General features: G+C 36.4%; 1 protein-coding gene across 2 annotated transcripts in view; it reads left to right on the forward strand.

Moving 5' to 3' along the window:
- The window catches only part of SCML2 (Scm polycomb group protein like 2), a 154,863-nt gene that overhangs the window by 15,260 nt on the left and 111,970 nt on the right, over positions 1-27,633 (forward strand). The window contains exons 2-3 of one of the 2 annotated variants that reach the window (XM_051984420.1): positions 6,904-6,999; positions 8,024-8,089. In XM_051984420.1, coding sequence (XP_051840380.1) covers positions 6,978-6,999; positions 8,024-8,089 — 88 coding nt within the window. In that variant the 5' untranslated portion in view covers positions 6,904-6,977. The remainder of the gene's footprint in view (positions 1-6,903; positions 7,000-8,023; positions 8,090-27,633) is intronic. The other variant, XM_051984422.1, reaches the window with a different exon arrangement.

Genomic DNA, 27,633 nt, shown 5'->3' on the forward strand with positions numbered 1-27,633 from the left:
TCCCTGTTAAGTCTTATAATTTTTGTGTTATTATCCCATACCTTAAAACTAACCCATCTAATTCTCCACCTATTTTTTTTTCTTCTGGTGGTGATCCTCTTCATAGGGCTACTCCTCTATGTGTGTGTCTTCCATTACTTACAGGAATTTGCCACTTTAAAACACACACACACACACACACACAATTCTTTCTCTTCCTTCTGCTTTCTTCCTCCTTCCCTCCCTCCCTCCCGTCCCTTTACCCTGCCCCCCTCATTTTGCATCTCATCCTTACTCTTTTTAACCCTTCTCTGGCTTGCCTACAGAGATGCTTAAGGTTGTCTCACCTTTAAAAATCTCTTTTTGGTTCTAGTATCTCAAGTAATCTTTCTTGTTATTCCCTTTTACTGCCAATAGAAAGCATTTCTTTGTCTACCCACTGGTTTAGCTTCTTGTCTTCTGTTCATTTATTAAATCCTTGTAACCCAGTTCCAGACTTCATGGTCATCAAAGTAATCTTAACTGTTAATCCAGTAACCTTTTTCTGACTGCTTCCTCCTTGATTTCTTTGCAGTTTTGATTGTTTGCTACTTCTCCCCATTCCCTCCTCCCAAACATATTAGCATACCTTGTGGTTTCTTTGACTGTCTCCTGATTTTCCTTCTAACATTTCTTAGTTCATTTTGCTGGATTATCTGTTTCGTTCCCCTAAGCATGGTTCCACCTTGCCTACTCACTCTTCCCTGCCTATTCCACTTTTGTCTCTACAGTCTTTCTCTACAGTCTTTCCCATAGGTTCAATTATCTCTGCATATCTAACTCTCTCAAATCTAAATATCCACCCTGAAACTCTTTTATGAATTTTAGTCACATAACAACTGCTTAATGATAATCTCTTGGATATTCTGTAGGTAACTTAAACTCAATTTGTGCAAAACAGCTGATTATCTTTACTTCTGAGACTGGAGTTCTTAGATATTTTTTGTTTAATGAACTCCTTTGACTGTCTGATGAAGCCTCTTTTCTCTGACTTAAGTTTTAAAATGCATTCAAAACATACATGGATATATTTGTATGTTTGACTACAAAGGAAACCAATTATATTGAAATAAAATTATCCAAGTATATTTTAAAAATTCATATTCTAAGCTCTTGTTTTAAAGCTACCACAAAGATTGCTATAAATATTTTTATATAAACAGGTCCTTTCCCCCCCTTTTTTTTTTTTGGCTATTTTTTAGATACAGATCTTGAAGTAGTATTTCTAGGTTAAAGGATACACAAAATTTTATAACCCCATGGACATAGTTCCAAATTATTAATCAGAATAGGTGGACTGTTTACAATTTCTCCTGGAGTGCATTTGTGTCCCAATTTTTTCACATCCTCTCTGGCATTTGTCATTTTCCTATTATGTCATATTAATGTCATGCCAATCATGACACTGTTAAGTGCTAACTACCTCAGAATTGTTTTAATTTGTATTTCTCTAGTCAGTAGTGATTTTAGAGCATTTGTTCATATGTCTTAACTAAAACTTTGATTTCTTCTTCTGGTGGCTATTTATTCACTGGGGAATAATTTTAAAAACTTTTTTTTTTGCATATTTCCAATTATATGTAAAAAATTTTTTTTTAACATTTAAAAATTTTTTGAGTTTCAAATTCTCTCTCTCATTCCTCCCCTTTTTTTTGAGAAGGCAAATATCGTGATATAGATTATACATACGCAGTCATGTAAAACATTTCTATAGTAGTCATGTTATAAAAGAAAACACAAAAAAATCTTTAAGAAAAATAAAGTGATTAACATATTTTACATTGGTCAACCTGCCATGGGGGAGAGGCGGTAGGGGAAGGAGGGGAAAAATGGAAACAAAAGGTTTTACAATTATCAATGCTGAAAAATTACCCATGCATATATCTTGTAAATAAAAAGCTATAATAAAAAAAAGAAAAGAAAAATAAAGTGAGAAAAATAAGCTCTGTCCTGGATTAGAACTTCTTCAGTTTTTTCTTTGGAGATGGATAGTATTTTTTTTTTTTTTTAATCATGAGTCCTTCAGAATTATTTTGGAAAGTTTTATGTGAGAATAGCAAAGTCATTCACAGTTAGTCATCATACAGTATTGTTGTTGTTATGTATAGTGTTCTCTTTGTTCTGCTAACTTTACTTTGTATCAGAGTTTAAAAGTCTTTTCAGGTTTTTTGAAACCCTCCTGCTCAACATTTTTCTTTTTCTTTTTTTTTTTTTTTAAATTATGTGTGAAACATTTAAAAATTCATTTTAAAAAATTGAGTTCCAAATTCTTTCCCTCCTGTAAGTAAGCAAATGAGTAGTTATGCAAAACATTTCTATCAATTATGTTGTGAAAGAAAACATCACCCCAAGAAAAATAAAGTTAAAAAAAATTTCTAATATTTTTACCTTTTTTGCTTATTTGAATGCTTTTTCTTTCTCTTGGCTTTTATCCTTTTGCTCTCATTTTCCTTGCACAACATGACAAATATGGAAATGTTTTAAAGTATTATATGTGTATAATCTGTATCAGAGTGCTTAATGTTTTGGGGAAGGGGAAGGGGTGGAGAGGGAGACAAAAAATTTGGAATGCAAAATCTTCCAGAGATGAATATTGAGCTATCATTACATGTATTTGGAAAAATAAAACACCATCAAATATATGTTTTTATCTGCATTTACACTATATCAGTTCTTTCTTTGGAGGTAGATAATAACATTTTTCATCATTGATCCTTTGGAATTGCATAAAATAGCTAAATTATTCCACAGTTGATCATTGTAAAATATTGCTGTTACTGTGTATGATATTCTCCTGTTTCTGCTCACTTCTCTTTATATATCAGTTCATGTAAGTCTTCCCCAGATTTTTCTGTAACTATCCTGCTTATAAGTTTCTTTAAGCCCAATAGTATTCTATTCCATCACTTTCCTGTATGTCCAATTCATGGGCATCCTGTCAAGTTCCAATTCTTTGTTGTCACAGAAAGAGCGGCTATAAATAATTTTGTACATATAGGTCTTTTTTTTTTTTTTTTTTTTTTTTTTTTTTTGATTTCTTTGAGATACAGACCTAGTAATATGGGAATTTATAGTTTTATAGCCCTTTGGGCATTGTTCTAGGTTGCTCTCCATAATGGTTGGATCATTTTATAAATCCACAGTGTATTATTATTAGTGTCTCTATTTTTCCACATCCTCTTTAATATTTATTATTTCACTTTTTTGTCATGTTAGAGCTAGTCTGATAGGTAAGGTGTATTTCAGAATTGTTTTAATTTATATTTCTCTAATACATACATAATGATTTTGAGCATTTTTTCATGTAGCTATCAAAAGCTTTGATTGCTTTTTGTATAATCTCCCTGTTCATATCCTTTGACCATGTATTAAATAGTGATTAACTTGTATTCTTATAAATTTGACTCAAATTGTATATTTAAGAAATGAAGTTTTTTTCATCAAAGAAACCTGCTTGCTGCTGTAAAATGTCCATTCTCCTTCCCACTCTCCTCCCCCCCCCCCCCCATTTCTGCTTCTGTTGTCTTAAATCTTGGCAGCATTAAAAAAAAAAAAAATTTGTGCAAAATCTTTTTATTTTCATGTCATCAAGATTATCCATTTTATATTCCTGAATTCCCTCTATCTCTTGTCTGGATATGATTTTTCCCCAAACAGTCAGTAGATTTATCAGGTACATTAATTATTCCATGTTCCCCTAATTTATATTACCCTTCTTATCTTTGATCTCAGATACAGTGTAAAATTTTGGGCTATACCTAGTTTCTGCCAAATTGCTTTCTAGTTTTTCCAGTAATTTTTGGTCAAATAGTGATTTCTTTTCCCAAAATTTTGCATCTTTTTTTTTCCCCAAAACTTTGTTTTTTCAAATATTAGATTTCTATGGACATTTATTACTGTGTATTTTGTGTAAAAACATATTTCACTAATCTACTATTGTAGTTCTTAGCCAGGATCAGATTATTTTGATTTTTTACTACTTTGTAGTACAATTTGAGATTTGGTACTGCTAAGTTACCTTTCTTTCTTTTTTTAAAATTGATTTCCTTGATATTTTTGATATATTGTCCCTAGAGATTAATTTTATGATTTTTTTTTCTAACTCTACAAAATACATTTTTTGGTAATTTGTTATGGCACTGAATAAGTAAATCAACTTAGCAAAAATTGTTTTTATGATATTGGCTCAGCCTATGAATAAACAAGGAATTGTTCTCCAGTTGTTTAGGTCTGACTTTGTGTGAAAAATATTTTGAAATTATGTTCATGTAGTTCCTTGGTTTGTCTTAGCTGGTAAGATTCCCAAGTTTTTTATATTATCTACACTTATCTTAAATGAAATTTCTTTATCTCTTCCTGCTGGGTTTTCTTGGTAATTCATAGAAATGTTGATGATAGATGCTGGTTTTTTTTTTAATATCCGCAATTTTGTTGAAGTTCATTACTTCAGCTAAAGTAAAAAAAGTAAAGTAAAAAAGTAAAAAAAAAAAGTGAAAACCAGCTAGTTTTTTAGTTGATTCTCTGCAAAAAGTGATAGTACTGTTTTCTCACTGTTCATTTTATTCTTTTGATTTCTTTTTTGGTCTTAATTGCTATAAGTTGTCTTTCTGGGACAATATTGAATAATAGTGATGATAATGGAGATCCTTGCTTCTCTCTTGATCTTATTAAAATTTTTTCTAAGTTTATTACCATTACAGATAATACTTACTGGTGATTTAGATAAATATTACTGATTTTAAGGAAATCTCCATTTAATCCTATATTCTCTAGTATTTTTGATAGGAATGTGCCTTGTGTTTTGTCAAAAGTCTATTCTGTGTCTATTGGTAATCATGTGATTTTTTTGTTTGTTATTTGTATGATTAGTTATTCTGATAGTTTTACTAATATTGAATATTGAACCAGTTTTATGTTCTTGATATAATACCTATTTGGTCATGATCTTTTTGATATATTTTTGTGATACATTGCTGAAATCTTTCTGGTAACTTAATATCAATATGCATTAGGGAATATGGTTCATAATTTCCCTCCCTCCCCCTTTTCTCTTTTCCCTTTCTCCCTCCCTCCTTCCCTCCCTTCTTTCTTCTCTCCTTCCTTCCCTCCTCCCCCCTCCCTTCTTCTCTCCCCCTCCCTTCCTTCTTCCCTCTCTTCTTTCCCCCCTGCTTTTTTTCTTCCTCCCTTCTTCTTCCCTACTCCCTTTCCCCCTTCTTTCCTTCTTGCTTTTTTCCTTCCTCCTTTTCTCCCTACTTCCTCCTTCTCTCCCCCTCCCCCCCCCTTCTCCCTCCTTCCGTCCCTCCTTCCACTGCACTATCTAGCTGCAGTGGAAAAAGTGCAGAGTCTGGAGTCAGGAAGATAATAACTTCCTGAGTTCAAATTTGGGTTCTGACACTTGGTAGCTGTTTGACCCTTGACAAACAAGACCTTGTTTGTCTTTGTTTCCTCATTGTAAAATGAGCTGGACAAGGAAATGGCAAACCATTTCACTGGACAGGTCTGAAAAAACAACTGAACAACAAAAAAGATCCATACATTTCATTTAAATCGATAGATTTTTTTTGACATGTAATTGAGCTAAATATCCTCTAATTGCTTTAATTTCATTTTTATTAGTAATAAATCCATCCATTACATTTTTGAAATTGGTAATTTGTTTTTTCCCTTTTTTTAAAGATCAAATCAAATGGTTTATCCATTTCCCCCCATAAAATTAGATCCTAGTTTTATTTATTAGTTCATTGGTTTTCTTACAATTTTATTAATCTCTTCTTTGATTTTTAGTATAAGCATTTTCATGTATAATTGTGGATTTTAAATTTATTGTTTTAGTTTTTAAATTTGTATGTATTAATGTATTCATTTAGAGGTACATTTTCCCCTAAGTACTGCTTTTGCTGTATCCCACAAATTTTGGAATGTTATCTTATTCTCTTTAATGAAATTATTGCTTCTACAATTTGTTCTTTGACCCATTTATTCTATAAGATTACATTATTTAGTTTCCAATTATCTTTTAATCTATACTTCTACAACCCCTTATTTAATGTAAATCTTTATTATGTTATGGTCTGGAAAGGGCATGTGTAATATTTCTGCTTTTTTGCATTTGATTGTGATGTTTTTATGCCTTAATGCATAGTGAGTTTTTGTGAAAGTGTCACATATAGCGGAAAAGGTGTACACCTTTCTATTCTTATTCAGTTTTCTCTAGATGTCTTATCATATTTAACTTTTCTAAAATTCTATTAATTTCTTTGACTTTTAAAATTTGTTATTAGACTTATTTAGCTGTGAGAGGGAAAAGTTGCTATTTCCTCTTGTAATTAATTTAATTTTTCCTTTAGAAATTTGGATGCTATGGAATTTCATGCATATGTATTTAGTAATTTATATTTGTTGTCTATGGTTTCTTTTAGCAAGATGTGGACATTTTCAAGAGATTGGGATTGAAACTTTGATTTTGATTTTCATCAAAATTTTTAAGTAAAAACTTACATCTTTCTCCTACCTTTAATTTCAGTTGATTAGATTTGATAATGGATAGAAATTCATAAGAAAACAAGTTGTGCTGAGACTAAATTATTTGATGGTTCTTTTTTAAATTGAATTTCTAATTGAATTTTTAATTTGAATTGAGGATAGTTTTTTGAGAATCTTTAAAAGAGAATATTCACTGAATGTACAAATTTCCATTAAGGACTATTTTTGGTGATTATTGAATAAGTTTTTATCTCCTAAGGAGATTTACTTGAATTTTCATAATGTGAAAGTGTTTGTTAGTTCAAAGTTTTTTGTAGCCTTCCTTTTGATTATTCAGTTTTAAGTAGAAACAGGTAATATGTGTTGAACCTGCCACTGATTTATAGTAATAATGTCTTTCAGGAATCTTTGACACAATAAAAAGTCAGTGCCTGGTCTTCCTGCCCCAGGGAAGAACACTGAATAAGAGGACAACCATGGGGAAGATAATAAATAAAGGTAAGGTGATTTACATGTCAAAGAATATGGGAGGAAAATATTTCAGTTTCTTGTTTGTTGGATTAGAATGAATGGGGAATAAGTTATTTGATTATTAATCAATAATTTGAAATACTTAAAGAATAAGATAGAAGAAAATTTAAATTTTGTTTAAACTTAATTTGATGGTCTTAATTGATCTTCCAGGTAGTAGCTGTTTTATAGCTTAAAGTGAAACATCAGTTATATTTGTCTTGAATAGTATTACAGAAAATAAATATAGTAGGTTAGACTTTTGGAAAGTACTTATCTTGAATTCAGAGGGAAGAGTAAAAAGGGATCATTAGATCGAGGAAGTAGAAGAGTCCAACATTAACTTACTTTGAAAGTTTATATTTCCTTGTGTCTTTGTTTTTCTATACAGATAGATTTGACTGGATGACATCTGTGAAATCCCTTCTAGCTCTAAATTTCTAAATATTTTGTAGCTCTAGATCTTGCAAATTCTTAATACTACAAATTAGCAAAACATCAAATAAAATTAAAATGTGACTTTCTGGTTTTTATGATCAATATCTGATGTATTTTGGGAAATGTATTAATTTCTTGTTCCATTTTGTTAAGTGGTATCTTTATGTTGTATTGGATGTGTCACTGTGTTAATAGTCTATTATTTCTTTGGTTTACACTCTTTTCTATTGATACAGATTGAGACTACACTTCCTTGAGGCTCAGATTAAAATCATTGTTCCCTTGTACACATTGTTAACAAATATCAGAGGCAATATTTGAACCCAGGATTTTTCAGATTCTTGGTCTAATATTACACCCTACTTCACTGCCTCTTGTTGATTAATGCATTTTCTAACATGCCTAATTAAATTCCAGGTTATATTATTTTACATATTTGTATAAAACCAGTAAATAAAAGTGAATTTTCTGTTAGAAAAATTTCAATAAACAACTGAAGAAACATTGAGTGATCTTTTACATATGATTGCTTCTAAATCTTAAAAATCATTTTGGTCATAATATTTCTTTTTAGATTCAAAGAATATTAAGAAGGAAAAACAAGGAAAAAATCACTCAAACAATCTTCCTGTGCAGAATGGTATGTTTTATAGAAATCTGAAAATGCATTCAGTTATCTTCCCTATTAACCTTTAGTTTTTCTTATTACCTTTGATATTTGAAAAGAAACTATAATCTCAAGACAAAGAGCATTTATTAAGTGCTTAGTATGTGCTAGGTACTAGGGAACAAAGAAAGGCAAAAAACATGGTCCTTGCCCTCTAGGAGCTTACATTTGAATGGGGGAGACAACTGAATTTAGGTTGGATTTAAGATATGTACAGAACAGATGAGAAGCACTATGAGAAGGCATTCACAACTTCTAGCCACTTAGGAAAAACTTTCTGGAGTAGATGGGGAAGCTGAGACTTGGAGGAAATCGGGGAAACATCAAGGTGAGGAGACAGGGCATTTTAGGCAAGGGGGACAGCTACTACAAAGATCCAGTAATGGGAGATGGAATATCTCTTAGGGGAACTGCAGGTAAGTCAATATTGCCAAAATGGAAAATACTTGGAAGAGAATATGGTATAAGAAGGCTGAGGGGCCAGGTAATAAAAGAAATAAAAATGTCAAATAAAACTGAATGGTTAATTCAGGAAGCAATTAAGAATCATTTGAGTTCAATTGATTATCAAGTTCATTGAGAAGAAGGATGGTTACTAGATCAGATCTGTGCTTGTCATGATAGCAGCCAACCAGAGGATGAATTGGACTGGGGAGAGAATTGAGGCAAGAGACCAATTAGAAGGCCATTGCAAAGGTCTGTGTGAGAAGTGATAAGAACCTAAACTAGGATTATGCTTGTGTGAGGGCAGGGAGTTCGTTGAAGATGGAAGCTGCAAAATTTGGCAGCATATTGAATATGTGTGATGAGTGAGAATGAAAAATAGAGGATGATCCATGGTCATAAGCCTGAGTGAATAGGAGAATAGTGTTGTCTTTGTCAACAAATAGGCAAGTTGGGAAGAAGGGACAGGTTTGGAGGAAGATTAAAAAGATAAAAAGATATATGAATTATAGATGTGTGTATTCAATTAGAAATGTCCAAAAGACATTTGCTGATTTTGCACTGGCACTCAGGGAAGAGATGAGGTTTATATGTATAGATCTGTATAGAGACAATATTGAAACTGGAGGGAAAAACTTAAAAGGGCCCTGGACACTATGTTGGGGAATAACCCCAGTTGAAGGGCATGACATGAACCAATAGATTGTTTTACAAACAAATTGAATAGTTTAAGGTTTGGAGTATTTTTTTAACCACGTTTGGGAGAAATCTATCCATGTATGCGCTCTATTTGGAGAGTTTCATGGAGTAACTCCAAGGGTGTGCAGTTAAATAAGAGAGAAATGATTTTCTTGATCAGTTCATCTGACTGTAGAGTCTTGGGTGACACTATGCCTTGGGATACAGATATATGTTTGTATGTGTTATCACCTCCTCCTCCATGTCAGTTTAGGGAGTGTAGGAATTTTTTTCCTTTGTATCTCTGGGGCCAAGTGCTTTTTTTGCATATGATAGGCATTTCACAAATGCTTTCTGGATTGAATTGAATCAGAGTATGGTCTTATAGACTATAAATGCTTAAGTAGAAAGGAGGAAATCCATATCAACAAGTAGAAGAAATTTAAATTGATGGAGGGTTAGTTAGGATTAAGACAAGAAAAAAAAGAAATTTTTGTAGGCATCTCCTCTTGCTTCAGAATTACATTATATTTACTTTTAATTTTCTCATTTGTGTATGTTTTTCTTTAGAATCTTTTCTTTTTTAGACATGAAATTGTTTAATTTTTGTCTTTAGTATCTTCATTGTCCAACAGTTATGATCAATTTTGAGAAAGTTGGTCTGATAATATTGTCTGAGATGGATTGGAATAAAGAGAATCTTTTAAGTCAAGGATGGAGTTTTATTTTATTATCTAGGTTTAAGGTGAAATAGCTTTGCATAAAAGAAAAAAAAAGGAGTTGAGAACCTGAGTTCCATGTTGATCTTGCATGATTACAGTGGGAGAATTTGGAGGTTAAATCGAAAGCAAAGGAGCAAAGGATGATGAGATTACTTTTGGACATATTGAGGTAATATTGGGACATCTGAGTTGGGATATTTAATAAGTTAATATAATTACCTCAAGAAGACCAAAAAGGATAAAGTTTCTATGTGCATAAAAATGTTTATAGCAGCTCTTTTTGTGATGACATAGTAGAACTGGAACTAAGAGGATTCCCCAGTGGGAAATGAGTGAACAAATTACAATGTGAGTGCAATAGAATATTACTGTACTAAGAGACACTTCATCGAATGTTTGTATAGACTGAATAAGAATAAAGGGAACAGAATCAGAAACAGTTTTGTCTTATAATAGTATTACTGGTTTTGAAAGACTTAACTCTTATCAGTGATCCACTAGGATTCCAGAAGAACAATGAAGAAAAATGCCATTTTGACAGATCTAATGGGCTAATAGGCAAAATAAGAAACATTTTGAATGTGACCAATATTGAGATTTGTTTGATTTGACTATTCTTAATAATGATTTTATTTTTCCTTTTTTCTCTTTTTTTTTTTCAGTGAAATGCAAGGGAGAATAATCAGATGTTTGATAATTGAAAAAATAAAATTTAATTAAAAATTGATATTTCTTTTTTTATACAATTATTTGGTTTTTTAGAATTTGTATAAGCTACAGCTCAAAATGAGTACAATTAATTTTTAAATTTAAATTTTATAATTGTTGAGAGACAGTTCCAACTTATTGTGACCACTGTTAATATGGGAAATTAATGTGTAAAAAGAAACTTGTAGTTTCTATACCTTTGCTTATATTTTGTCAATGTTTGTGTATTTTTTAGGGTTTACAAACTTAAAACACAGAAAGCCACAAAAGATAGCTAACATTGTTGCTAGTTGATGGGAGAGGAGATGCTAATATAAGCATCTTTTGAAGAGCAGTGGTAAAATTATCAGCTCTTTAAATACTTTGACACTTTCATAACTAGTAAATCCTTTCTAGATGGTCTTGTGTCTCCCTCTAGGTTAACATTGTTTTTGTAGGTTTTACATTGCATGTAGTCTTTTCACACCTTCATTTCCACCTTTTTTATCCCTCCACAGACTTAGGAAAGAGAAAATACTATATGGTATGTTTAAGCAGAAAAAATTCTGTAAGATCATAGGAAAGTTCAGTTATAAATGTGAATCATAACTGTGGACTTTGAAGAAGTAGACTACATTCAAACAGATTTGTAAATATCAGTCTATCGGTTTATTTTTTTATTGAACAAAAACTCCAGGCTTTGGAATCTGTGACCTTCATAAAAAATAATAGACTCTGACCTTTGAAGGTTCAAAGGAAGGCTGAAAACAATTTAAATTGCTACAGTGTGGAAGAGATGAAAAGATGAAAAGAATGCATGAAAAAATATTTAATAAGCACTTAAGTATGTGCAAAGAACTATGCTAAATATAAGGAATATAAGTAGAAAGGCAAGACAATCTATTTAATAAATAGAGCTAGCACACACTGCAGATGTTAAAGACGGAAAAACCTTGCGATTCTCAGGTTGAAGAAGGTAATGAATCTTTTAAAATGTCATTTCCATTGATAAAATTGTATGTGTTTCTGATGTTGGAATATGTGAAAGTGCTAAAGACTTTAATAGTGAGAGTTTTCTTGACTGCTTAGGAGACAAGGCTTTGGTACCTACAGAGGCAAGTGACAGGGTCTTGGCTCCTGAGGGCTTGGAATGAATGGCATGGGGGAGGGCTATTCTTCACCTGCTTAGAGGTGGCATTAAGTTGGTGGGAGGTCTATTTTTTTCTCTAATTGGATTGTTTTCCATAATGATGGATATGGAGGCTAGACTAGAAGCAAGAAAGTGGTCTGGATTCCATTTCCATTTCTTTATATTTTGAATTATGGCTGTCTTTAACATCTTGTTTTATTTAAACATTTATTAAACATTTAAAAAATTATTTTATTAAAAACCAAAGTTTTATTGATCAAGTATATGCACAGACAGAAAAACTTGTTATGTAAATCACTACATATAAATAGATGGGACAAGCTCAAATACAGCAAAACCCTTTTAAAAAAAATGTAATCTGTTTTTGTTCAAAAACTGTTTAGAACGAAGTTGATCTTTTAAAAGTACCACCATGACATTAAATGAGTTTAAAATCTCTTTATAATACTCTCTTTCTTGACTGGGTTTTTGTGACAGTATACTTGGCTGGTTCTATATATCTAAGTACTCCCCCTCAGTCTCCTCTGCTGCCTTGTCCACGTCATGTCCCCCTAACTTTGGTTTAAATTTAGCATGGTCCTATCACGGAAGTTCTGCTTTTAACAAAATTACTAGTGATAGCTTAATTGACAAAGCTAATGATTCCCCCCCCCAAAAAAATTCTTTATCCTTCTTGCTCCTTCTTTAATTTTTAACAATGTTGATCATATCTTTTCCTGTATAGTCTCCTATCTCTAGATTTTTGTGACACCTTTCTTCTGTTTCTTCTTCTACCCATCTGGCTGTTCCTTCCTGTCCATTTTTACCAGAATTTCCTCCAGATCATGTGGTGTTCTTGTCCTTTAAAATATAATAGTTCTCTCTGGGAGAAAGCAGGTTTCTCGGGGAGGTTTTCTGGAGGCAGCCTTAGTTTCGTAAGAACTACGATTAGAGTAATAATCACCCAAAATTCAGCCAGCTGGTAAAAATGCAAATGTTTATTTTCTCCTTCCAAAATAGCCCGGTTAGTTGAGGCCTATCTCTCTACTTGGTTCTAAAAGCTCTTGCAGCTTTGTCCCTTGCCTCTGCTTTCTTCAGCCTCCAGCCAGCACCAAGGTGAATCTGTCTTGCCTCTGAGAGAGAGCTTCTGGCTCTTAATCTCCCAGAGTGCTCCTCTCCGACTCTAGTCAATGTTCTGAAGTAAAACTCCTAACTCAGAGAGAGCTTCTGGCTGAACTCACTTGACGCTCCCCTCTCAATCTAAATTCAGCTGAATTCCCTTCACTGGGACTCTGCTTTCTTCTTATATCAGAGAGCGGAATTATGGGTTTTCTCATAATGTTCTCTGGCCCTAAGAGTTTCAAGGGAGGTGTGAATTCGGATATCTCATACTAAACCCTGAAATCTCCCAAACGTGTGAACTCCAATGGGTAAAGGTGTGAACATAGGCATTGTATCAGTTAGTTCTGCTTAATACCTTGTTTCAGGTTCTGGCCCAAAACATCTTCTTGTAAGATCAGATCAATAATCTATCAACTTTAATGAGTTAGCAGTTTGTAAAGATTCCAACATCTCCCGCTTTCTTTTGTTTTAGAACATAGGGTGATCATGACCTCCTTGACTTGTTAAAGAGGTGATCACGCCTTCCCTGACTGCTCAAAAAAGGAGTGAAAACACCATAAAAAGAAGGTGGTCACACCCTCCCTGATGTGTCAGGAAGGGAGATGAAAACACCAAAGGAAATAGGAAGTCAAATCAGATTAGCGGGTTTCTGAAGGGGCTCATTTGAAACAGGTACACATAAATCCATCAATATGGGCCAGAACTTGAAACAGATATACATGGTATACATAAATCCATCAATATGGGAGGCATTACACATAATTTACATAAATACATAGCAATATAACACAGGCTAGTAATAATGTAACAAATAACATGAATCAACCTGAAAATTTATACATGTCCATAAGTCCTAGAAATAGTCCAAAAGGAATCCATTATCCATTAGTTCATGTGCCAGGAATCCAATAGTTCCTGTAAGCTCTGAAGTATTGCAATAGTCTCATCAACAATTTTTCATCTCAAGGAATTCAATGACTCTTGCTGGTTTTTTAAGAACTAAAACAGTCTCATCTTGTGTTAGGAAATCCAATGATTCCTGAAGATTTTAAAAGTTCTTTTAACAGTCTCATTGTCAGACATGCTCTTTCAGCGTCAGATGTTTCTTAAATCTCCTTTGTTTTGAAGTTTTTCTCTTTTTCTATTTCATCTCAGGGAATCCAGTGATTGTTGCTGGTTTTTCAGGAACTGAAAGCTGAAGATTTTAAAGTTCTTTTAAGTCTCATTGTCAGCCATGCTCTTTCAGTGTCAGATGTTTCTTAAATCTTCTCCTTTGTTTTGAGGTTTTTCTCTTTTTCTGTTTCTCTTTGAGGGACAAGGCAAATACAGCTCATTGGCACCCATCTGATTCCTTATCCGCCTGTGGAAATACAAGCAAATCCTCTTCCCCAAGCAGTTAACCTATCTAATTCCCTTCTATTTACCTCTTTTGGGATTTCTCCTCATCATCTGGCAATTATCTAAAGATAGCGGAGCTGCTTGCACTGGACACTGCTCTTCTGGGTTAAAAAACCTGTATTCTCCTGAACTGTAATCCTGATTGCTTTTCTGTTGGTTGATGACATCAGAGTCCTGAATTTCTAAAGTCTCTCTGGGTGTAACCTCAGCTGCTATCATGCCCTACCTGTCCTTTGATTGATACCGTGGAGCTGGGCCCTGCCTCTCATTTCTCTGGGTCAAACTACATTCAGAGGCCCAGTGAAAGCCTTGGTTACATTTTGGACATGGAGTTTTGGGTTTTCTCTCACCTTGCCTTCTCATTCTACCTCCATTTCTACAATGAGCTCTCCACACTAAAAATATCGACGATGTTCTAGAGTTTCTCTAGAATTCCTTTGTCAAGAAGGACCCTGTCTTTCCATATTCATCATAGTTTGGGTATAATAAGCATTTGTGCTCACTGTGGCACGGCGTCTTATGATCTCCTCTAAAGGAGCATCTTTGTCTAGTCTCCATATAAATCTTTTGCATATCTCATTGGCATTTTCCTTAGCCAAATGTCTAGTCATTATTTCTGTTGCTGCATTGTCTCATGGTTCTTATTACAGCTGTTTGCAAACGTCCCACAAAATCAGCAAAAGGTTCATTGGGACCTTGCTCTATTTTTTCTGAAGGCTTTATTTCCATCTTTCTGTCCAGGAAGAAAATTCCAAGCTTTTATTGCAGCCTTAGAAATTTGTTCATACACTGTTAGGGGATAATAAATCTGTTCTGAACTCTCTGCACACTGACCTTCACCATCTAGTTGGTCAAAAGCTTTTTGTCCAATAGCTCATGTTTGGCTATTGTGTTGGGCTTGAATCCTACATAATTCATGAAACTCCAAAAGCCACAATAAATTTTGTCCCGGTTCTAGATATGTTCTAGCTATGGATTTCCAATCACTCGGGGTTAAGATTTCATAAGACAAATTATCTAGTAACATCTTAACATAAGAGGATGTAGCCTCATAAAGAGTGCAACCCTTTTTTAAATCTTTAATTTTTTCCAAATTAAAAGGAGTGTATTTTCTATCTTTTTGACCTGAAGTGTCAAGCTTTTCAATCACAGGATATGCATTTATAAAATCAGATATATCTTCTCCTTCATTTTTTGCCTTAATTAATGCCTCTTCTAATCTTGTCATACTCTGCTTTACAGGAGAATCAGACTGTGTTTCTGCCTCTCTTCCTCCCCCTTCTCCCTCCACCCATGAAGGATTAATTGAGGGGGGAGGGTCATGAGATGTGGAATGATCTAATTCCTCCTGCTGTTTAGTATCACACTCAGAATTGTAAGCAACTCCATTCTTTTCACCTAGTTTAGTTGGCACTTCTCCTTCCTGCTATTTCTTCTTTTTCCTTATTTTAATACTTAGAACATTTCCTAAAGCCAGTTGTATTAAATTACATGTATTAAGTATGTCTTTGGAAATTGAGTTAGGCCCATTTTTATTATAGAATTGACAAGATCCTCTCCTACCAATTTCCACTCGTTTAGATCCAATTCCTTTTTCATAGAGAAACAAGGACATGTGTGTAATGACCGCATATTTAAAATCAGCTGGAGTCAGGAATTCAGGTTAAGGGAAAAATCTTCAATCTTTATTGAAGTGAAGAAGTGAATAAGGATTGCGATAGCAATATGGGCAGCTGCGACAGGAAGCCAGCTAACAGAGGGGGATCTGAGGTGAAAGGTCTTGGCAATGGCAAAAGCAAGCAGTCTCTCCTCCCCTTCCTTTTCCACTCCCCTCCCTCCACCCACCAAAATTGTCATTTCCTATACAACACATCAGGACTTGCACAAAGAGTGGGCGGGGGCCATTCTTTCTCCAAGCTTATATATTAATAGAGTATGGTCCAATTACTATTTAGCCTCATGTGCTTGGGACCTCAGTGCATCAACTCAAGCCTCAGCCCATTACATCTCCCGCTTTCTTTTGTTTTAGAACACAGGTGATCATGCCCTCACACCAAGGGGAGGTGATCACACCCTCCCTGACTTCTCAGGAAGGGAGGTGAAAGCACCGAAAAGGAGGTGATTACGACCCCCCTGACTTCTCAGGAAGGGAGGTGAAAGCACTAAAAAGGAGATAATCACGCCCTCCCTGACATCTCAGGAAGGGAGATGAAAAGCACCAAAGGGAAGTGGGGGTTGCTAGCAGGTTTCTGGGCTGAAGGATCTTATTATGCACAAACCCATCAGCATGGGAATTATTACACAAGCACATAGCAACAATGCAGAGGCTATTAGTGATGATTCTCCCCACAGTCAGTGCAGGCTTGATGTGGTGTAACAAATATGAATTATACACCCAAGTAACGGTATATCAAACAATATAAATCAACATTGTGTTGTAAAAGATTGCCAGAAGTCCTAGAAGGAGAGTATGTAAACAGCAGTCACACATACACCTTCTTCAGCAGCCAAGAGATAGTCCAAAACCAATCTATTGTCCATTGCTTCACATATCAGGGAATCCAATGATCCCCCCCAAGTTTTTGAAGTCCAGCAAAAGTCTTTTTATGTCTTATGGAATCCAATGATTCCAGCAGATTTTGAAGTCCTATAACAGTCTTCTCATTTCTCAGAAAATCCAATGATTCCTGAGGGCTTTCAAGTCTTATGTCTCAAAGAATCCAATGATTCCTGAGGGATTTAAAGTCCTACAACAATCTAATGTCTCAGAGAATCCAGTAATTTCTGAGGGTTTTGAAGTCCAATGACTTTCTGTGTCCATGAGTCAAAGCCATAACTGCCACACTCTTTCAATGGTGAGCACAATCAGCAACAGAACCACCCGATGTTTCTTGGGTCTTCTCCTTCGTTTCAAGGGTCTGCTCCGTCTCTCTGCGATGGACAAGGTGAATACGGCTCGTTGGCACCCATCTGATTCCTTCTCCACCTGTAGAGATACAAGCAAACTCTCTCCCCCAAGCAGTTAGCCTATCTGGTCCCTTCCATTCACCACTTTCTGGGTCTCTCCACATCACCTGGCAATTATCTAAAGATAGTGGAGCTGCTTGCACTGGACACTGCCCTTCCGGTGGGTTATAAAACCTGTCTGCCGGAGCCAGTGCATCTTTGTCAAAAATCAAGAAGTTAATAGTGTAAAATGCTAGATTTAGTAGTTCTCTAGGGTTACCTGTGGCTCCCCCTTCTTTTGTTTTTGGAGCAGTGTCTTAATGTCTCTGTTTCTCCTCTCTACTATTGCCTGTCCTTGAGGATTAAAGGGTATGCCAGTGGTGTGTAAAATCTTATACTGTGCACAAAAGTGTGCAAAATGTTTGGAGGTGTATGCAGGACCATTGTCTGTTTTTATTGCTTGTGGCACACCAATAATGGCAAATGTTTGCGTGAGGAATTCAGTGACCACTCGGGCTGTCTCTTTTGCTGCTGGTATGGCAAAAGTGAATCCTGAAAAGGTGTCTACCACAACATGGATAAAAGACAGACGACCGAAAGATTTATAATGGGTCACGTCCATTTGCCAGATTTCATTGGATCTCAAACCACGAGGGTTCTTCCCTGGAGGCAGTGTAGGAGCGTGGAAAGGAAGGCAAGCTGTACAGCTTTTTACTATGCTCCTAGCTTCCTCTTTTGTAATCCCAAATTGTAAACGCAAAGCTCAAGCAGCCTGATGGTATTTAGAATGGGATTCCTGGGCCTCCTGAAATAAAGGCATGCTGGCTAACATAATTAAAAGGCTATCTGCCTTTGAATTCCCATCAAAAATAGGACCTGGGAGTCCACTATGTGAGTGGACATGCAAGATATAAATCTTACCTGGATGTTTTCTCACTTGCTCCTGAAGTTCCTTAAAGAGCTGATATATATTAGAAGCTGCAAATTTTATTTGGGCTGTGGCAATTCTTTGTACCACACCTACTGAATAGGCTGAATCAGATATTATATTTATGTCTCCTGGGTAATAAGTGAGAGCTAACATGATCGCATATAATTCGTTCTGCTGAGTGGACTGAAAAGGAGTTGTGACTACTCTCTTTATAGTTAAGTCATGAGAGTATACAGCACAAATATTGTGTTTGGACGTATCTGTAAAGATAGTTGGTCCTTTAAGAAGAACTTTAGAAACTTTTTCTTCAAGAACCCATCGCCAATTATGTAAAAGTCTGGTTATCTTTAATGGAGACCCATATGTAAAATTTGGAGCCATGGCTAATAAAATTTGCCACTCTGGGATGGTCTCACAACACACATTAATTTGTGTATTGGTGTAAAAGGTGTATATCTTATCAGGTCTTGCCCCAGATAATTGTACTGTTTGCTTAATGGCCTTTAATAAAATTCTAGCCACAAGCACTGGGTAAGAAGTAAGGCTTTGTTCTGGTTGTGCCGGGAGGTTCACCCACTCTATCACAGTGTCTCCTTGATGAAGGACTGCTGTGGGTGCCTCTTGTGTGGCAAAAACTGATATTTCCAAGGGTTTTTGAGTGACTCTTTCAACCACATTGGATAAAGCCAGTTCAACTTCTCTCAAAGCCTCTTGAGCTTCTTTGGTAAGCTGGCGTGGTGAATTTAAAGCACTGTCTCCCCTTAAAATATCACATAATGGTTGTAACTGATAGGTAGTCAAACCTAACACTGGTTGCATCCATTGGATATCTCCTATCAATTTCTGAAAATCATTTAAGGTGTTTAGCTTCTCTGTTTTTAAGGACAGTTTTTGTACTGTAAGCACCTTAGGGTATACTTCATATCCTAAATATTGAAAAGGAGCATGTCTTTGAATTTTCTCTTCATCTATGTATAATTTGTAGTATCTTAGTGTTTCTATGGTCTTTTGTAGACATGCTTCTAGCATTTGTTCCTCAGGTGCACATCCCAATATCCATATAATGTAATAGCATAACTTTTGGAAATGCTTTTCTTACTGGAGTAAGAGCAGCAGCAACATACATTTGACACATAGTGGGGCTATTTTTCATTCCCTGTGGCAAAACTGTCCATTCATATCTTTTATAAGGCTCAGCTAAGTTAATGCTGGGCACTGAAAAGGCAGATCTTTTCATATCCTCCTTATCCAGAGGGATAGAATAGAAACAATCCCTGATATCGATGACCCAAAGAGGCCACTCTCTAGGCAATTGAGTAGGAGATGGAAGTCCAGGCTGAAGAGTTCCCATAGTTTCCATCTGTTCATTCACTTTTCTTAAATCAGTGAGCATCCTCCATTTTCCCAATTTCTTTTTTACAACAAACACTGGGGAATTCCAAGGACTTAGAGAAGGTTGTAAATGCCCTTGTTCAAGTTGCTCCTGTACTTGCTCTAATAAGGCCTGAATTTTATCGCTACTTAAGGGCCACTGTTCTATCCACACTGGTGTATCAGTTTTCCATTGGATAGGAACAGGTGAAAGTGTTGGCAGGCCTTCAACAGCAGCCCTGCTTAAAAAACCGAAGTACTCATTTTTAACCCTATTTGTTGTAAAACATCTCTTCTCCACAGATTGATGGGTATTTTTTCAACTATAAAAGGAGTAAAAACTCCTGTATTGCCTTCAAAAGTCCATCTCATAGGGGCAGCACTAACTACAGCTGCTATTGATCCTCCTACTCCAGACATATAGGTGTCTGCTTTAATCTTTGGCCAGTGACTGGGCCAATTGGCACTTCTAATAACTGTACTATCTGCACCCGTGTCTACCAATCCTTCCAATGGTAGGCCATTTATATAGATCGTGAGCATAGGTCGGTCAGCTATTACAGCTGCTGTCCAGTATATTCCTGGATTTTGTGGTCTGGAGTCAGAATCTGAGTAACTATCACCAGATTTTTTATTAGGATTCTGTGAGTAAACCTGATGCTACTACTTCTCCTGGGTGATAAGTCACACATTGTCTACCTGTATTAGTGACTGGGATATTATCTACACACTCCCCAGTTTCCCACATCAGTGTGTGGATGGACACTGTTTTGTATGTACAAAAAGGAGGTGAAATGGTCAAGCCTACTGTGCCTGGAGGTAAGGGATCCATAGGCTGGAGAGGATTGTCCCATCTCATACAGCTCTATTCTCCCCAATTGTAATTCCTTTCTGCTATCAGGTTGCTTCCTGGCTGGTTGACTGTGTAATCCCCTTCTCCCATCATATGGCTTTCTGGCTGATTGGTCATGTCTGGGTACTGGACTTCTAGGCACTCTCTGGGTGCACCATTGGCTGCCATCATGCCCCAAGTGTTTTTTGCCTTGGGCCCTGGGGCTGGGCCCCTCATCCCGTTTCCCTGAATCTGTCTACATTCTGAGGCCCAATGGAAGCCTCTGTTGCATTTTGGACATGAGGTATTAGGTCTTGTTCTCCCACCCTGTTTTCCCATTCTATCTCTATACCAACATTGAGCTTTCAGATGCCCTACTTTTCCACACTGAAAGCATCTACGAGTCTCTCTGGAAGTCCCTTGCCAGGAGGGACTCTTGTCTTCCCATGTTTGGATTTTGGGAAGTTTGCATCATAGCCTGGCTATAAAAGGCATCTGTGCCCACTGTGGCACAGTGTCTTATGAGTTCCTCTAAAGGAGCATCCTTGCGCAGTCCTAGTATAATTCTTCTGCAAACCTCATTAGCATTTTCCTTAGCAAGTTGCCTTATCAAAATGTCTGTTATTGCATTTTCTCCATTAGTTCTTGTGATAGCTGTCTGCAAACGTCCCACATAGGCAGCAAAGGGTTCATTTGGCCTTGTGTTATTTTTGTGAAGGCCCCACCCTTGTCGTCTTCATTGTGGAGAGAAGCCCACACTTTGATAGCATTAGCTGCAATTTGCTGATATGCTGCTACAGAATAATTAATTTGTACTGCAACATTTGCATAAGGACCTACACCTGTTAGTAGGTCACAGGTGATTGCAGCATGAACTCCACTTTGACTATTTTGTTGGGCTTGTATCCTACAGAGCTCACTATATTCAGAAAGCCACAAGTAGTTTTGTCCAGGTTCTAGGCATATCCTTGCTATAGATTTCCAGTCATTAGGGGTCAAGATTTCAAAAGCCAAATTATGTAATAGCATCTTAACATAAGCTGATGTAGCCCCATAAAGAGTGCAAGCTTTTTTCAGGTCTTTGAGGATTTCTATATCAAAAGGTGAGTATCTTTTACTTACTTGACCTGAAGAATTAAACTGGTGAATTACAGGAAAAATGTGGTGTTGAAATTCTGATACATTTTTCCCTTCTTCTTTGGCCTTAATTAGTCCCTTTTGCAATCTACTCATAGGAGCAGCTGGATGCTGGGAGGGAGGGGCTGGTGCTGTCACTGCACCCCCCCTCCCCCAACTACCCCTCCTCCCTCCATCCTGAAGGGTAGAGTTGATGGAGGAGAGTCAATTAACCTGCTCCTTAGGTGGGGCAGCTTCAGCCCCTCAGATTCACCCCACCCTTGAGCCTCACTTAAGTCTCCATGCCCTGTGGGGATATGGCCTTTAATCTGTTCTTTGTCTTCCTCCTTTATCTCAGGCTTCTCCATTTGGCTATTCCTAGAATTTTTACCTTTTCTCCTAGAACTTATACAGTATCTTAAGGCCAACTGTATCATATTGTGTAAATAGAATGCCTTGATGGAAAATGAATGAGGACCGTTTTCATTGTTATATGGGGAGAGCTGTTGACCCAATTAATGCCCAAGTATCTGGAGAGATTTGCTCTTCCTCTAAGAAACAAGGGGAGGTGCGTTTTAATGTACCTAGAAGTCTAGCTGCCTGTTCCCAGGTTACAAGTAGCCCTTGATCTTCTATCAGCTTAAGCAAAGGCTTTCTATAGCACCACTCCTGGGTGGGGCTGGGGTTGGGGGGGTTGGGTTGGAGGATGGAGAATCTTTACCTAGGATCTGTCCCATTTCAGCCAAAAAAAAGGTTACTAATTTAGTCTTTAAGAAAATAAGTTCCCTGTTTGTCTTATACTCACCTAAGTTCCTGGTCATTGGAGACTTCTTCAGTGAAAGTAGGGTCCTTGGTTCCCACACTTGGGTGCCAAATGTAATGACCGCATATTTAAAATCAGCCAGAGTCAGGAATTCAGGTTAAGGGAAAAATCTTCAATCTTTATTGAAGTGAAGAAGTGAATAAGGATTGCGATAGCAATATGGGCAAGAAAGATTGCGATAGCAATATGGGCAAGAAAGATTGCGATAGCAATATGGGCAGCTGTGACAGGAAGCCAGCTAACAGAGGGGGATCTGAGGTGAAAGGTCTTGGCAATGGCAAAAGCAAGCAGTCTCTCCTCCCCTTCCTTTTCCACTCCCCTCCCTCCACCCACCAAAATCGTCATTTCCTATACAACACATCAGGACTTGCACAAAGAGTGGGCGGGGGCCATTCTTTCTCCAAGCTTATATATTAATAGAGTATGGTCCAATTACTATTTAGCCTCATGTGCTTGGGACCTCAGTGCATCAACTCAAGCCTCAGCCCATTACACATATGTGCTTTACAGTTTGTAAAAGTTCAGTGATCTGCTCCAAAATTATAATCAAACCTTAGCTTTCCATAACTTTGACAGTGCTCTCTAAACATTTTCCTTGAACAGAAACAGAAGGCTGTTTTCTAAACATCTGTCCCATCTTAGCTGAAATTCTACTTTAACTCTTTTAACAAAATTTCTTTCTCACCCTAATTTCTGGGTTGGGGAGACTTTTCCACTGGATCAGGATTGAAATCAGGGGTCTGTCAGTCCCATGTTCAGGGCGCCAAAATGTGGTGTTTTTCTTCTTTAAAATAATAATAATTCTCTCTGGGAAAAAGCAGGTTTCTCGGGGAGGTTTTCTGGAGGCAGCCTTAGTTTCGGTTAAGAGTAATAATCACCCAAAATGCAGCCAGCTGGTAAAAATGCAAACTTTTTTTTTTCCTTCCAAAATAGCCCGGTTAGTTGAGGCCTATCTCTCTGCTTGGTTCCAAGAGCTCTTGCTCTTGCTTCTGCCTCTGCTTTCTTCAGCCTCCAGCCAGCACCAAGGTGAATCTGTCTTGCCTCTGAGAGAGGGCTTCTGGCTCTCAATCTCCCAGAAAGCTCCTCTCTGACTCTAGTCAATGTTCTGAAGTAAAACTCCTCATTCAGAGAGGGCTTCTGGCTGAACTCACTTGACACTCCCCTCTCAATCTAAATTCAGCTGAACTCCCTTCACTGGGCTTCTGCTTTCTTCTTATATATCAGAGAGCGGGATTATGGGTTTTCTCCCATAGTGCTCTCTGGCCCTAATTGGTTCAAGGGAGATGTGATTTCGAATATCTCATACTAAACCCTGAAATCTCCCAAACATGTGAACTCCAATGAGTAAAGGTGTGAACTCCTTTGTATTGTATCACTTAGTTCTACTTAGTACCTTGTTTCAGGTTCTGGCCCAAAACATCTTCTTGTAACATCAGATCAATAATCTATCAACTCTAATGAGTTAGCAGTTTGTAAAGATTCCAACAAGATCATATCTGCTAACTATGGGTGTTCCTCAAAAGGCTCTGACCATACTCCTTTCTCTTTTCTCTGTATTTTACATCAGTAGCTTCCATGAATTCAATATCTTCCCAAGAGGATCTCATAATTGGACCACTTCAGTAGACTTCTAGTTGGTCTTCCAACCTTAGGACTTCTTGTAAACCAGACCATCTTCTACTCAAGTTACCAAAGGATTTTCCTTAACAAAAAGTCTGAATACCAGTGGTTCCCTATTATCTCCATGATCATAAGTATTATCTTTTGTTTGGCTTTTAAGGTCTTTAAGCATGACCTCTTTCTTTTCTTCCCATTTATGTACTTGACTTTTTCACATGTTATTCAGTCACTTCATTCCAGCGTTTTCACTGGCTTGCCCCCATGTCTAAGAATGTTTTTGCTCCCCACCTTTGTTTCTTAGCTTCCCTGGTTTCTTCCTTCAAGACTCCTCTCAGTTGCTCCCTTCTACAGAAAAGAAATTTCCTCTCATGTATATTATTATAGTTTATATATACACAGCTGTTTGTATTTTGTCTCCCATGTTAGAGTGTGAACTCTATAAAAGAAGGGAGCATGATTTTGCCCTTTTTTTTTCCCTGCTAGATAAATGATTTTAATAATTCCATCCATATTTCTCACCAGTTGTAAAAGTACTGACATATTATCAAGTCAGTAACCAATTACCTTCCAAGTTATAGTAGCTAGGTGAATATGAGTATGGCTCTTGGTTTCATAGCTACTGTTTTTTAATACTAGAGAGGTTCCCACTTCTGATGATGTTTCCAGGACAAATTAAATCACAAAACTTTAAAGGATTGTGCAACACTATTATAAGTGTGAAAGCCAAAAAAGGCTTTCAAATCAACCTCTAAAAATGGAGGAGTTACCACCGTTTTCCTGGGAGAGATCATTATGATTAATTTCTCTCGTTTGCCTTTGTTTATACACTATGAATTAGCATCAGAACATTGTAAATGTTTAATAAACATATATTGACTGACTCTAAACTTGCTTCCTAAACTCAAGAGTTTGGTTATCATCTGTGCTTAAAAAATTCCTACATCTGTATATCTATGCACATTCTCTTCTGTGAGCTTCAGTCCTACGTTGCTAGTTTTCCTAGTTATTCCAGACATCTCAATTCCAAAAGCCCCCAAACTGAACTGATTTCAGAAGCGTTTGGGAGAAAACTCTTCCCTTTTCCAACTTTCCCTATTTCTTTTTAAAAATTATTTTTCTTTCATTAAACATTTCCTAATTACATGTAAAATTTAAAAAGTTGTTTTTCCCAACTACATGTAAAAACTTTTTTGAAAAATTTAATCAAGTTTCAAATTCTTTTTTTTCCTCCCTGAAACAGACAGTAATCAATCTGATATGGGTTATACTTGTACAGTCATGTAAAATATTTCTATATTCATTTTGTGCAAGACTTAAACAACAAAAGCAATCACTAAAGAGAAAAATAGCATGCTCTAGTCTGTATTTGGACAACATCAGTTCTTCGGAGGTGGATAGCATTTTTCATCATGAACCCTTTGGGATTGTTTTGGATCAATGCGTTGTTGAGAATAGCTAAGTCATACATGAACTGATGCTAAGTGAAATGAGCAGAACAAGGAGATCATTATATACCTCAACAACGATACTGTATGAGGATGTATTCTGATGGAAGTGGATCTCTTCAATAGACAGAGCTAATTCAGTTTCAATTGATCAAGGATGGATAGAAGCAGCTACATTCAAAGAAAGAACACTGGGAAATGAATATAAACTGCTTGCATTTTTGTTTTTCTTCCCGGGTTATTTATACCTTCTGAATCCAGTTCTCCCTGTGCAACAAGAGAACTGTTCGGTTCTGCACACATATATTGTATCTAGGATATACAGTAACCTATTTAACACATAAAGGACTGCTTGCCGTCTGGGGGAGGGGGTAGAGGAAGGGAGGAGGGGAAAAATCGGAACAGAAGTGAGTGCAAGGGATAATGTTGTAAAAAATTACCCTGGCATGGGTTTTGTCAATAAAAAGTTATTTAAAAAAAAAAGAGAGAATAGCTAAGTCATTCACATTTCTTCATTGTATAATATTGCTGTTACTGTTTACTATGTTCTCTTGGTATTTCTGGATCAAAGGGTCTTATAGCAGTTTTATAGCCCTTTGAACATAGTTCCAAATTGTTCTCTAGAATGGTTGGATCAGTTTACAATTCCCCCAGCATTGCATTGATGTCCCAGTTTTCCCAAATTCCCCTCAACATTTTATTGTTTTTCTTTTTCTTGTCATAGTAGTCAAGTCAATCTGATAGGCATTTTTTAAATCAATAGTGATTTAGACCATTTCTAAAAAAAAATTTATTTTCCTTGGTTATATGTAAAAAAACATTTTTTGGGGGGAATGGATTATATGTGTACATTTATTTTTTTTAAAAACAGGTTTCCTTACGAGTCATGTTAAAACCATGAAAGAAAAATGAACATCGCAGGAGTTAATTTACATTTAGTTTCCATAGTTTTCTCTGTGAATGCAGATGGCATTTTCTATACAAAGTTTTTGGGATTTCCTTGGATCACTGAACGGCTGAGAAGAACCAAGTCATGCCATATTTAATCATTGAGCAATCTTTTTGTTGTGTATGATATTTTTCTGGTTCTATTTGTTTTGCTCAGCATCAGTTCATATAAATCTTTCCCAGAGTTTCTAAAATCAGCCTCTTCATTATTTTTTATAGAATAATGTTACATTGCTTTCATATACCATTACTTATTCAGCCATTTCCCAATTGTTGGGCTTCTACTGATTTTCCATTTCTTTGACACCACAAAAAGAGCTGCTGCAAACATTTTTGCATGTGTGGGTCCTTTTCCCTGGTTTATGATTTCTTTCAGTTCCCAAATTGCTCTCCAGAATGGTTGGATCATTTCACAACTCCACCAACAATATTAGTATCGGAGTTTTCCCACATCCCCTCCAATATTCATCATTTTCCTGTCATCTTAACTAATCTGAGATGTGTGTAGTAGTATTTCACTACCAGGTGCTACACCTGTGGGCAACTGGGCCTTCTCTTAAGCTTCAGTGCACATCTGGACACGAATCAGCCAAGTTCCCCAAAGAGAATCACAAACCAGAAGAGATGAAATCCAGATGTTCTTTATTAGAGGCGCTTTCCTCTCTTCTGCAATCTTTGGTCCCTTCTTAGATCTCCCGCTTTCCACACCAACCTCAAGGAATTAAGTTTATGTTGACATGAATGATTCAGGAAAGGTCAGAGACCTCAACAAGAAACCTTACGCTGACGTGGCTGAGTAAAGAAAGTCATGGAGCTCACATCCTGATAACCGAGCATTTCTCAGGACAAGCATGTTTTTGGGTCACTGTGACTTGCTCTTTGACCTGAGCTATTGTCAGCAATCTTTGCAAGCCCTGGGTCTCATGTTTGTCAGGGAAACTACAATGGAATACTTCCTTATCTCCAAGCCAACACAGATTTCCTGCCTGGGCCCATGACCCCTGAGCCCTGTGTCAGCACAAACTTCTTGCCCAGGCCCTCTGGGCCCCAACACTTCACAGTGTCTTAATTTGGATTTCTGTGATAAATATGTTTTAGAACACTTTTTCATATGACTAGAAATGGTTTTAATTTCTCCATTTGAAAATTGTTTGTTCATATCCTTTGACCATTTATCAATTGGGGAATAACTTGTATTATAAATTTGACTCAGTTCTTTATATAGTTTAGAAATGTTTTTTTCAGAAACACTAAGAATTTCCCCATTTTCTGCTTCTCTTCTAATCTTGGCTGCATTGGTTTTGT

The sequence above is a fragment of the Antechinus flavipes genome, chromosome 3 (assembly GCF_016432865.1).
Source record: "Antechinus flavipes isolate AdamAnt ecotype Samford, QLD, Australia chromosome 3, AdamAnt_v2, whole genome shotgun sequence".
NCBI classification, from domain to species: Eukaryota; Metazoa; Chordata; class Mammalia; order Dasyuromorphia; family Dasyuridae; genus Antechinus; species Antechinus flavipes.